This window comes from Lygodium microphyllum, unplaced genomic scaffold (genome assembly GCF_053477565.2).
Source record: "Lygodium microphyllum isolate KBCC unplaced genomic scaffold, Lygodium_microphyllum_v1.1.10 scaffold_31, whole genome shotgun sequence".
In the NCBI taxonomy this organism is placed as follows: domain Eukaryota; kingdom Viridiplantae; phylum Streptophyta; class Polypodiopsida; order Schizaeales; family Lygodiaceae; genus Lygodium; species Lygodium microphyllum.
The window spans coordinates 4939347-4952410 of NW_028229514.1; the positions used below are offsets into that span (position 1 = coordinate 4939347).

General features: G+C 43.5%; 1 protein-coding gene across 2 annotated transcripts in view; it reads left to right on the plus strand.

Annotated features, from left to right (window-relative positions):
- Window positions 1–319: 319 nt before the first annotated feature.
- LOC148009272 (vacuolar protein sorting-associated protein 9A-like) overlaps window positions 320–13064 on the plus strand; it is a 133336-nt gene continuing 120591 nt past the window's right edge. Inside the window, exon 1 of one of the 2 annotated variants that reach the window (XM_087673513.1) lies at window positions 320–696. In XM_087673513.1, the coding sequence (XP_087529639.1) occupies window positions 617–696 (80 nt within the window). In that variant the 5' untranslated portion in view covers window positions 320–616. The remainder of the gene's footprint in view (window positions 697–13064) is intronic. The other variant, XM_087673512.1, reaches the window with a different exon arrangement.

The window sequence follows — 13064 nt, forward strand, 5'->3', positions numbered from 1 at the left end:
AAAACAATTCCCAATCTAAGCAAATACAAAAAAATTTGCTAGAAAGTAACAACTCAAATAGTCACATAAACAATCAAACACAAAAAATCCTACATATGAGATGCATTACTAGAGATTTTCAGTTTGCATGAAAATGTGTGACAGTAATAAAATATAGGGCTAGTGTTGAACACACAACTAGGCCGTATAACCTAGGCAAGTTTGGCAGTGAGCCAGGCCTCAGCCTTGGGGAAAAGCAAGTAACCATGAACTAAAGCACGTGCCCTACTGTGTGAAGATGCCCTCTAGGGCCTACAGATTGCTCCGGGAGCCCCAGTGAAATAACACATCGTGATTCTCGTGCCAATTGTTACTACTGCTTGCAACATGAAAAGTAATCTAAGGAACACCACGACAGCAGAAAGGTCATGAGAGATGACGCAGGCGATCATCATCATTCCGGATCAGCCCAGGAAGGATTGGAAGGAAGGTTCTGCAGACTGCGTGGGATCAACAATAACGAGCCCACAATCGATATGGACGACCCAAGTAGCACAGGGAGGTGCTAATTCGGGTCCAAGCATCTGAAAGGGCCATTCAAGCGATCTCCCGAACTGGGGTCTCTCTGCAGCAGGCCATGGAGAATCCCAACTTCCAGGACTTCCTCGACAGAATGCGCGACCCTGCTGCAGCTGATCTGGTGCGCTCTGTGAGAAGGTAGCTGTGGCTCCTTTGGCCATTTTTTTGGTTTTTGGGCTCACGTTGAGATATGGGCAGATGTCACATTGCTGTCACTGCATCTCCACGATTTTATAGTGCTTCTTTTCCCTCAGGAGCTGCAAAATTAGTGGATGACTGTATGCACCATGGCCCCGTGTGATGTTCTTTCCTTGTATGTGCCCGTGCGCATATGCAGTTGTCTTGTTACGTGATCTCTCCTTCCTCTAGAGCCGCCAGGGTCTTACAGTACCAGTCACTGACCCATCAATCTGCAACAAGAATTTCCCACTCAGCTGGCTGAGTCACCGTACAAAATAACATAGGAAATGAAGTGACTATTTCATACACGAATTTAGAAGAACTAAAAGCAGTGAGGGCACGGGAAATGAGAAGGTAGGAAGTGATAATAGATAATGACCAACGGACAGGTGTGCCCATAAATAGGCAAGAAACCCTAACATACTCTCGGGTGGCATTCCAGGCCAAAAAGATGGATGGGGCCGAAGAATAGGGACAAAAGACAATAAAACTAAAACTAACCTAAAAGAGGAGACCCAGAAGGAGCTCCTAATGTCCCTCATTGGTAAGTAGATAGATCACAACCAAGAGATGACCATACTCACTAACAGGAACACCATGTAAAGAAATACTTGAACAAAGAAGATTAATTCAAAGTGTACAATTAGTAACACAATGAAAACAGAAGATGAACCTCAAACCTTTGTGTCTCAGCTTTGCTAGGGCAGAGATGAGTTGAAAGAGGACTCTTTGACAGCTCAGATAGTGTGTCTATTTTGTGATAAAAATGCTTGCACAGTAGTTGCCTTGCTATTCCAGCTTTGGGGGGCCATGAGGGGTACTCCATGGTTGGAGATCTTGGTGACAAGTGGTTGCCATAGCCAATGTAGGTGGAGCCCTTGGACTTTGAGGCTCTGAAGGAGATTGCTATGCTGCCAGATTCCTAGTAAGTGGCTGATACAAGGACATAGTTAGAGATTGAGGAGTGGGGGGGAGTATCAACCTCCTCCTCAATGGAGCCATTGGAGTTTGTGGCTCTTGAGGAGATTGCTATGCTGCCAGATTTTCAGTCGGTGGCTGATACAGAGACATAGTTAGAGATTGAGGAGTGGGGTTAGTATTGGCCTTCTCCCCGGTGGATTCATTAGGCCCTCTGCGATGCAGGCATTGTGGGTATTCTTGAGGAGTGGAATTGGTTGGAAGGATCATGATGTTCTTGTCATGATTAGGCACATAATGGAGAAGTCTTATATACCAAGTTGTGGTTGATGGCCCGTGCCATGGTGAGCAAGAAACCCACATCCATTGGAGAGACATTACAGTATGACCATTGGCATGGGGCTGTGGAACACGAACTGGAGGCTATTGAATGGAATAACACTTGCGAGTTAGTGCCTAGGCCCGCTCTTTGTAAGGTAATTGAAGTGAAGTGGGTCTTTAAGGCCAAATATCACAATGATGGTACATTGGACAAACACAAGGTTTGCTTGGTGACCAAAGGATTTGCTCAAAATCCATGCATAGATTTTGGTGATACTTTTTGCTCCTATTGCACTTATGGACACCATTCGTACCGTGCTTGCCATTGCCAACCATAGGAGATGGCTGGTCTAATAGTTGGATGTGAAATCAGCATTCTTTAACAAAGACCTGAAGGAGGAAATCTATGTGTAGCTGCCTCTTGGGTTTTCTAGCTTGGATGGTAGGGTGTACAGGCTGAAAAAGGCTCCCTATGGCCTTAAATAGGCTCCTTTGGCATGGAATGAAAAGATAGATACCTTTCTATGGAAGAGGTTGGGTTATTGGAGGTTGGATTTTGATCTGTATTTGAATGTCTACACCTTATCTGATATGCATGCGGTCTTGTTGCTATACGTGAATGACCTCATACTTACAGGATAACACGTAGTTATGGTGCAGTAGATAAAGGATGCCTTTAACTGGAAGTTTGAGATGATTGACATATGTCTTCTTCATTTCTCTCTAGGTCATGAGATATGGTAGACCGATAGGGGGATCTCTCTCTCTCTCTCTCTCTCTCTCTCAACCACGATATGTGTAGGAGCTCTTGACTGCCTTTGAGATAACTATGTGCCGTCCCATTTGTACTCATGTGGATCCTAATTCGAAGATTTCAGCTGATCAGATTCACCATTGTTGGTGTTCTAGCTACTGGCAGTTGATTGGGTCCTTGATTAGGTTACTTAACACTTACATTGATCTTTGTTTTATGGTAGGTTTGCTCTTAGGGTTTACAAGTGAGTCCAAGAAAACTCATTGGCCGGCTGCTTGGAGGCTTTTTCAATTACTTAGGAGTACCCTCGACCTTGGGCATTTTCCATTTTGTAGGTTCATGTTACACCACCATGGTGTTGCGTGGATGGACATATTTCAATTCAGTTGGTGAAGTTGATCTTCAGAGATCAACAACTGGTTTTGGCTTCTTACTTGGTGGAGGTGCTATCTCTTGGAGTAGCAAGAAGAAACCTATAGTTGCCTTATCTTTTACAGAGGTTGAGTACAACATGGCATCATCTACCATGTGAGACTGTGTGGCTTTAGAGGTTATTGGGAGAGCTTGGCTATCTTTAGAGCCTGGGAGGTTGGGACAGCCATTTTGAGGCTGGTGGAGGAGGAGAGAGGCTGTCCAAGCTGTAGGTGCCTGCTGTAGAACTGATTTGCAGCCACTAGGGAGGCAACTAGCAGTAGGTGACTGCCCTAGAAGGCCCCAGGACTGCAGGCGACAACATCGATAGGTTGTAGGGCAGCAAGCCATTTGCTGAGAGGCTGAAAACAGCAGGCGACAACACTTTGGGCAGTAGGCACCAGATGGCTGCTGTTCAGGGCAGGTCTTGGCAAACAGATTCGACAATTTCCTTTCTCTTCAGCCATTTCTCACCTTTCCCAATATTCCTTCATCCATTCTCAGATTTTCACAGCCATTGAAGGTAGACAATAGAGACATTTGCCGTCAAAATCCTAATTTACAGCAGAAATTAGGGTTTCTCAGCCACCTCGAAGGCTGTGTCCACTAATTGAAGACTTGGCGATCAGGGTGGCAGTTGTGAATGAAGAATTTGCAGCTAATTTGAAGAGTTTTACCATCCCCATTTGATTGGATTCGCATGCAAGTGCTTGAAGACCAACTTGTGCCCAATTGTAGCCTAATCAAAGGGCAAATTGATTCTAGTTGTTGTTGGTCATTTGCGACAGCCCATTGTATTGAATTTGAAGAGTAATCAGCCTATATCTTCGTGAACAGACTTTACAATTTAAAGAAATATTGCAAGGGGTGCTAGTTGTTGGGGCCAATTGAGTGTCAGTTGTCCAAGATTAATCGGGTAAAGTGTTATTTTCAGAATTGTGAATTCGTTGCTTGCTGTAATTAAAGTTAAATCAGGTCTACTACCACCCTTGTCCAAGGAAGGAAGGTTGGTTTTAGGTGGGGGGAGGTAAGAAAGAAAAAGTTGTATTTATGTCTACACAAGGCCAAATAAATAAATAAATAAGTACACATATGAACAAGGTAATAGGTAGTATCCCTCCTTCATGAATGCATTTCCCATGTTATGTCTTGCCTAATATTTGTAACTTGAAGATGGTGGAATCTGGCCTATTATACCCTGATTATGATCAACAACTGTTTTATTCGTATAATTTGTACTCTTCAATATTATATAGGCAATTTTGGCATTGGCCCTTGAACTATGCTTTGTTGAAACACACACACACACACAGGCTTCTCCTATCAATGTAGCCCTATGTTATTTGTGGCCTCATGGTTTTCTGCATTGTCTTTGAGTCTACTTAGTTGCCTAGAAGGCCCTTTGTAAATATTTCTGGTCACTAACAATCCTTCGCGAGAGAGAGAGAGAGAGAGAGAGAGAGAGAGAGAGAGAGAGAGAGGATGGCTTCATACAACCTCTTCTAAATGTGAAGTGTTCATTTGGTAAATCTTGGTGGGTAGTCTCCAACTTGCTTGACATACTTGTTTCTAGATGTGTTTGAAATCTGAATTGGACATTTGCAAACGTTGGTAAACTTGGAGTATGATGTGGGGATTTCAGACTTGGATGATTGTGGGGTCGTGCTGTTAGGTGCTTTAAGTTAGAGGCTTAAAACTCGACACCTGTTTTCTATTGTTTGATATTGTTTTGGAGATGCATGTTAGTTTAGTGCTGAAATTTTAATGTTATTTTGTTTTCTTAGAATTTGTTGAACTATGTTAAAAAATTAGGGTCATGTATGATTCAGCTCCAAGATCACACTCGAATCATACTTTCAAACATTTTCGTGTCTGACGTATGAAGAAACTATGCTTCTTGTTGCCCTCTCGACATGCAACATTTCAATGGCTCTTACTTCTTTTGTAGTACAGCTGAGGAGACCTCTTATCATAAGTTTTTGTCATGCTTGATTATATCAAGCATATGGACTCTACTATCTTGAGTTTGATGTTTGGTTACCAGAGGCTTCATGCATCAGAGCGACCTTGTTTTTTGCAACATGAAATTGGTAGGATTTGTGCAGCCACATTTGCTAGTAGTCTTCCACTTTTTGTATTTTTGGGCTGTTGGCATAATTGGACTATTCAGAATGCTTTATTTTTGATTCTCATTCTAGAATGCATAGTCTTATCAGCTGTCACTAGATTTCCTTTAGTGGCAATTGAGAACCATTGAATATAGGGGTCTTCTTATTAGAGTTGATATGGCAACCTAGCACAATACTGGCTTGTTAATTGCCGTGTTTGAAATTCAATAGTCATGTGGCTCTTGTACTTTCTATACTTTGTAAGTAATACAATTACCCACTACATGTGAGAGAGAAATGAAATGACCTATTAACATTTGCAAGAGACCAAAATGACCTATGAGACCATGAGTTACAATAATTTGTATGATGATACAATTGTTTGAAAAGAATAGTAAATGTAAGGTAAGTGAATAGTAGAAGAAAGCTAAAAACTATATGTAAAAAAGAGAGAGCTCTAGTTGTACCTGCCTATGAATGTGTTTTGACATTTGTGTTGGGGTCTAGGATGTCTGGGTTGGCCAAGTTGGGTTGCTCGATCAATCAATACCCCTGTGTGTGTGTGTGTGTGAGAGAGAGAGAGAGAGAGAGAGAGAGAGAGAGAGAGAGAGTGTGTGTGTGTGTGTGTGTGTGTGTGTGTGTGTGTATTGATGTTTCTAAATGGCCAATGTGGCGTGTGAGACCAAAGCAAAACATATAATGATGGTGTGTTTCTCATCTAGAATGAGAAAAGATGAAAAATATGCCTATAATACTGAAAAGTGAAATAGTGTCCTATAAACATGTCAAGTGATCTAAAATTAAAAGTAGAAAAAAGAAAATCTCCATCAATGAGATGTCTATCCTCTAGCGAGATGTATCTTTGCATGGCTAAGGTGTCTCTGCATCTGTCTCCTATGGCGCTCAATGATGGATCTAATTTGTCTGTGGTGTGGATGTCTAGGTGGATTTGGGTGTCTAGGCTGGCTGAGTGCCATTGTTCTATCCAAAGGGACACTTACGGAAGATGAGGTCCAATGATGATGTACTCTTGTAGACTGTGTGACAATAGTAGTGGTATTTGCCATACTCTGTTGTGTAGCAGTGGAAAAGTCAATGACCGGTCTTTGTCTATGTGAACCGAGAGATGTGGGGGCCTCCTACTCTGGTAGAATAGATGCTCTATGCCTTTGTAGCTACAAGAGGAAGAAACCCAAGCATCTCTGATCCTCAAATTGCATGATTCATCTCAAGGGTCCAAAACCCTCTCGAAATAGATAGTGGTATCTGCCTCGTATATCATAATATACCGTGCATCGGCGGATGTAGTGTTTCTTTGTCTTTGGCTCTTTATTGCATAGTGGGCATATATGTTTCTTTGCTTGTATGGCCTCCCATTTACTTGTTTCAATCCTTAGGTGGTGGGATGATATGTCGATTTGACCATTAACTGTGCGCAATCCATGAGGTAGTTGTGTATCCATGTAACTGGGTCAGGTGATGAAACCATCCTCAGATACTTGAAGGAAGTGGGTTTGATAGTGTGCCACCGTTGTGCCATGGGGGGAGGGGGTTTAGATCCAAGTCTTTTCTTTATCTAACCTTAGTATGTTTGCTCTGATCACATGGTTCAGTTTTGATCAGCTTACATTAAGTGTAGGACAGTCGAGGCTATAGTCAAAGGGGGGTAGTCTATCAATTTGCAGCCCACATAAACTCATCCATGTACTCATTTGAGCATACCAACAATGTCTGTCACCATCTACTGTTAGTTGTCTGGAAGAGGCTAGGGCTAGCCGTGTGTATCTACATATCTAGGGGGAGCTCCCATTGTCTATGTATGAAAGTCATTGGTTGGATCAAGGCCTCAACCACCATGAGTGATGCTCCCAACTCAACTTTGATAATCTCATGTGGGGTCGAGCTCTTCGCTCGTATCATATGTGAGATCATTGTGAGATGGAAGGATCGAGGTGCAGCTGAGATTTAGTAGACAGTGTGAGAGTGAGAGACAGAGTGAAGCACGACACCCAAGAGAAAATAGACTGAAAGAGTGTAACTAGAAAGTACAAAGTACAACCCTTAAACCTTAGGGCTGTAGGGGGTGTTCACACTCGACACACACTAAGTGCCTATAAGTGTGTAACATAAGCACATAAGTACATATGATAATAAGACCATAAGTTTGGGGGGAAAAACCTCTCCTACCGAGAGTAAAAAGTGCCCCAGTGTCCTACTGATCACCGACACTCCCATATGAGCGTAGGGGTAAGTGAGGCGTGAGTCAAATACCCAACAAACCCCCCTGGAGTGAAGAGTGATCAAGAGTACAAGGATTATCCGCCACCAAAGGATATCAAATTTAAAGCATCGCGAAATGCTTCAAATTTGTCACGAGGAAGAGCTTTGGTGAAGATGTCTGCCACATTACTGGTGGTAGGACAATAGACAAGGCTGATATCACCTGCATGTAGCCTCTCTCTGACAAAGTGATAATGGATCTCAATGTGTTTCGTGCGAGCATGAAACACTGGGTTCCGTGCCACTGCAATGGCACTCTGACTGTCAGTGAACAAAGGAGTAGGCTCCGTAACAGATACATCCAAAACAGCTAGCAAGCGTCTAAGCCATACGCATTCAACTGTGGTAGTGAAAGCTGCCTTGTATTCAGCTTCACATGACGATGTGGCAACAGTGGATTGTTTCTTACTAAGCCAAGAAATGCAAGAAGAGCCAAGAAAGAAACAATTGCCACTAGTGGAGTGACGTGTATCATAATCACCAGCCCAATCAGAATCACTGTAAGCATGTAACTGCAGTGGTCCCCCCTTGGCATAAAGCAACCCAAGATATCAAGTACCCTGCAAGTAGCGAAAAACACGCTTGACAGCTTGCCAATGTAACATACGTGGCTGATGCATATACCTGCTCAAAGCTGAAACTGCAAACTGTATGTCTGGCCTAGTGTTGCATAGATAGATAAGACATCCAACTACAGGAGCATATGTATGTATATCAAACAAATCACTGTCATCATGTAATGACAGCTTCAGTCCAGGTTCCATGGGAGTACAAATTGGCTTGCAATCCTATAAGCCAAACTTCTCAAGAAGCTGCCCAATATACCTTGACTGTGATAGCCCAATACCTTGAGCATTATGTATGAACTGGATGCCCAAGTAGTAATGCAAAACTCCCAAGTTAGACGTGTCAAAAGTTTGCTGCAAATTTTGTTTGAATGCTGAAATCTGATCAGCATGTGTTCCAGTGAGCAAAAGGTCATCAACATAAAGACATATAATTAGCATAGATCCCCCTTCTTTACATACGTAAAGGGTAGACTCAGATGAGCTGTTTAGAAACCCCTGACCAAGCAAGATAGCATCTATTTTGCATACCAAGCTCTAGGAGCTTGTTTCAAACCATATAGTGCCTTTTTGAGCTTGCATACCAAATGTTCAGAGCCTTCAACTACAAAACCAATGGGTTGCTGTACATAAACTTCCTCCTGAAGTTCCCCATGTAAAAATGCAGTCTTGATATCTAGCTGATGCACTGTCCAACCATAATGTGCAGCCAAAGCAATCATAGACTTGATGGTCATCATACGGGAAGTAGGAGCAAATGTCTCCTCATAATCAATGCCCTTTTTCTGTGCGTAGCCTTTAGCTACAAGCTGTGCCTTGTATTTATCAATGGATCCATCTGCTTTCCTTTTCAGTTTGTAGACCCATTTCGTTCCAATGGCTTTCTTCCCAAATGGCAAGGACACCAAATCCCAAGTTTGATTCTTAGTAATAGAATCTAATTCAACTTGCATTGCTGCCATCCAATGCACACTGTGTTGTGCATCCTCATAACATTCAAGCTCTTCATTATCAAAAGTACTTGCTGCCATAACAAACTCCATGGTAACAAACTCCATGGTATGTGCTGAATCATGCAAACGAGTTTGCCTTCTAGTACGACCAGCCATGGGTGCATCCAAAGGACTATCTTGCATAGTCTGCAAATACCATCTAGGTAACTGTCTAGCATTCTGACTGTGTGCAAGCTCTTGCTGAATTTCAGTTTCAGCATGATGCTGAATATTCCGATCAGCCAATGGCTGAGTTTCTGCACTTTCCATAGGAGCAGCTGGCTGAACATTAGGTTCATTTTTTGAAGCTCCAGCTGAATCACCAAAAGTAATGGGCAGCAGCCCTTCAAAAACATCACGGGCAGCCTGATATGTGTCCAAACCAGCCAAGGATAATTTTGATTTTTCATCAAAAACAACATCCCTGCTGACAAAAACCTTCTTTGTAACGGGATCATAGAGTCTGTAGCCTTTGCTTTCATTGCTATATCCCATAAAAATGCACTTAACAGCCTTGTTGTCCAACTTTTTTCTAAGTACTTGTGGAATATGGGCATAGGCAAGACACCCAAAGGTACGAAAGTGACCAACAGAAGGTTTACGGCTGTTCCAAGCCTCAAAAGGTGTGATGGTCTTCAAGGCTTTGGTAGGGCATCTGTTCAAAATATGGCAAGCACACATGACTGCTTCCATCCAAAAACTGTGAGGCAAGCTTTTTGCCTTCAGCATACATTTGGCCATCTCCATGAGTGACCGATTCTTCCTCTCTGCTACCCCATTTTGCTGTGGAGTATAGGCTGTAGTATATTGATGGACTATGCCCTTCTGCTGCAAAAAGGAATTCAGCATAGAGGACATGTATTCCCCCCCTCGGTCCGAACGGAGAGTCTTAATCTTGCATCCAGATTGATTTTCAATAAGTGCACTGAAAGCCAAAAATGCATCATACACTTCTGACTTCTTTTTCAAACAGTAGACCCAGCAAAAACGTGTAAAGTCATCAATGAATGTCACAAAATAATAACAACCGCCCAATGACATGGTTTGCATAGGCCCACAAACATCGGAATTCACCAACTGCAATCTGGTTGTTGCTCTGAAAGCAACATCACGAGGAAATGAGAAACGATGCATTTTCCCTAAAATGCATCCCTCGCATAAGTGCTCAGGAGGTCTCTCCAAGAGAGGTAAGCCATCCAGCATTTGAGTACGCTGCAAAAGCATCAAGCTGCCAAAGTTTACATGCCCCAAACGAGCATGCCATAACTCTGCTTGTATCATAGCAGGAGTAAGAGTGGATGCCAAGTATGCCGACTGATCTACTGAAAGAGCATCCAACTCATATAAACCATGACACAAAGATCCTGTCAGGACCAAAGTCATGCGTTTTTCATCTCTAACCATGCAACGGTCATCATCAAATATGACCTGCAAACCACAACGTGCCAAAGAAGAAATAGAAAGCAAATTCTTCTTGATTCCAGGCACAAACAAAGCATCCTACAGGCGGAGAATAGAGCCATCAATGGTTGTGAGCTGAATCTCCCCAATACCACGAACAGGGTATGATGCATTATTGGCACACTGTACCGATTTCCCAACGGGAGGTGCACTAACTGAAGCAAACAAATCTCTGCGAGATGTAATATGTCTAGAAGCACCACTGTCAAAGAACCAAGTGTCAGCATCCTCTGTAGAGCTAAGTGCTCTATCGGCCCAAGAGATGTCATAACTGCAAGTGTAAAAACAATAGTCTTTGTCCACAACAAAGGACGCGGACTCACTAGTAGTGGAAGGAGTAGTAGAAACAGACATTCTTGACTCCTTTTTCTTCTCTTTGGCAATACGCTTCCTGCACTCAGTGATATAGTGGCCGGGCTTCTTACAATAATGACATTTTCCTTTTTTAGCTTGCGTCCCTCCTTGTGTCTGATTCTGCGATGTGCCCGAAGTGCCAGAACTCTGTGGAGCATTTTTCACCTTGCTGTTTTTGCCTTTCTGTCTTGCCACAAAAGCCTGCTCAGAGACTATAGCATCCACACCACTATTTTTCCTTGTTTGCTCCTCCTCTAGAAGCAAACTAACCAGCTGAATAAAAGTGAGTGGGTGCTCAGCAATCCTCATGGTGAGGTTCAATGCAGTATGAAAAGACAAGTACGAAGGAGGTAAGGAATTCAAGGTGGTGGATATCAACTGTGCATCCGAAAAATACTCATTTACATTCATGAGCTGCTCCCTCAAGTCCTGAATCTTATTTAAGTGATCCTGCATAGAATCACCCTCATTCATCTTCAAAGTTTCCAACTCTTTCTTGAAGAAAGAGATCCGAGTCTCACTCTTTCCTGCAAACATATGCTCCAAAGTCAACCATGCATCTCGTGAAGAAGATGCTGAACGAATGTGAGGGATGATGGACCGCTGAACTGCCAGAGCAATCAGCGACAAGGCTTGTGCATCACGTGTATCCCAAGCCTTTTGAGCTGCAGTTCTTGGAGGAAGTGGCTGGGGTGGAGCGGGCTGAGGTCCCCGTTGTCCACGTGCACCATGGGGAGGAGGAGTAACGGGAGCTACAACTCTCGGTCGAGTTTCCTCTCCACTGACATAATCCCATAAATTCTTGGCCACTAATACATTCTTCATCATGAATGACCATAGCGAATAATTGTTTCCGTCCAATCTGTCTTCCTTGGATACATACGTAAAGACATCACCTCCCTGATTTGCCATGATGACAAATTTCCAAAGACAATGAGCAATGTCAAAGCAGTATGGACTGGAAATCTGCAAATTTCCAGAAATTGCAGCAAACACACTTCTGCAATTAATGTGCAAGGGCGTACTCTGTCAAAAACTGTCTTTTAATGCACGCTTCCCAAGGTACAAACAATGCTCAGCAACACTGTTATATCAAAATCCCCAAAATTTTTGCCAAAATGTCTGTCAAAACAGTCTTTTTGTGACTGTATCAGCAGTTCATATGCAACTGTCCTCAAAATACATAAAAGCCCCAAAATTTCTGATGATCTAGTCCAGAAATTTGCATCAAATTTATTGCATGTATCCTGTGCTGTGCCTGCCGCGTATGAACCTCCTCTTCCAGAACTTTATTCTGGGCTAAAATTAAATTTTTTTGTTTAAAATGTACCTGACGTGGAGCAAGCTGACGTGCTGGTCAGACGGTGTGGGCGGACTGCTGGTCGCTGGTTAGACGCAGGCGACAGTGCTGAGGTGTAGCAGGCAGGCGGCGCAGGAAATGGGTAGCCCTGGCGTCTGACGACGTGGAGCCCTGGCGTCTGACGACGTGGAGCCCTGGCATCTGACGGCGAGAAGGAGGCGACGTCTGAACCTGCGCGCTGGCAGACGGACAGGCGCAGAGACAGGTGGCGTGCCACAGGCAGGCGGCCACAGACAGGCTGCGCTTGGATACCACAGGCGGTGTTGGTGAGCAGACGAGCTACAGGTCTTGCCTGACAAGCAGAAGTAGGCAGACGAGCTGTGCTATCGGCTGGAGCTGAAGGCCTAGAGCAGATCTGAGAACTGGCGGGGGCTGCAGACAGTGGGAGCTTCAGTCTGCAGACTGCAGACTGCTCTGATACCAAATGTGTGATGGAAGGATCGAGGTGCAGCTGAGATTCAGTAGACAGTGTGAGAGTGAGAGACAGAGTGAAGCACGACACCCAAGAGAAAATAGACTGAAAGAGTGTAACTAGAAAGTACAAAGTACAACCCTTAAACCTTAGGGTTGTAGGGGGTGTTCACACCCGACACACACTAAGTGCCCATAAGTGTGTAACATAAGCACATAAGTACATATGACAATAAGACCATAAGTTTGGGGGAAAAAACCTCTCCTACCGAGAGTAAAAAGTGCCCCACTGTCCTACTGATCACTGACACTCCCATATGAGCGTAGGCGTAAGTGAGGCGTGAGTCAAATACCCAACAATCATCATGACCAGTGGTCTTTCAAGTTTCC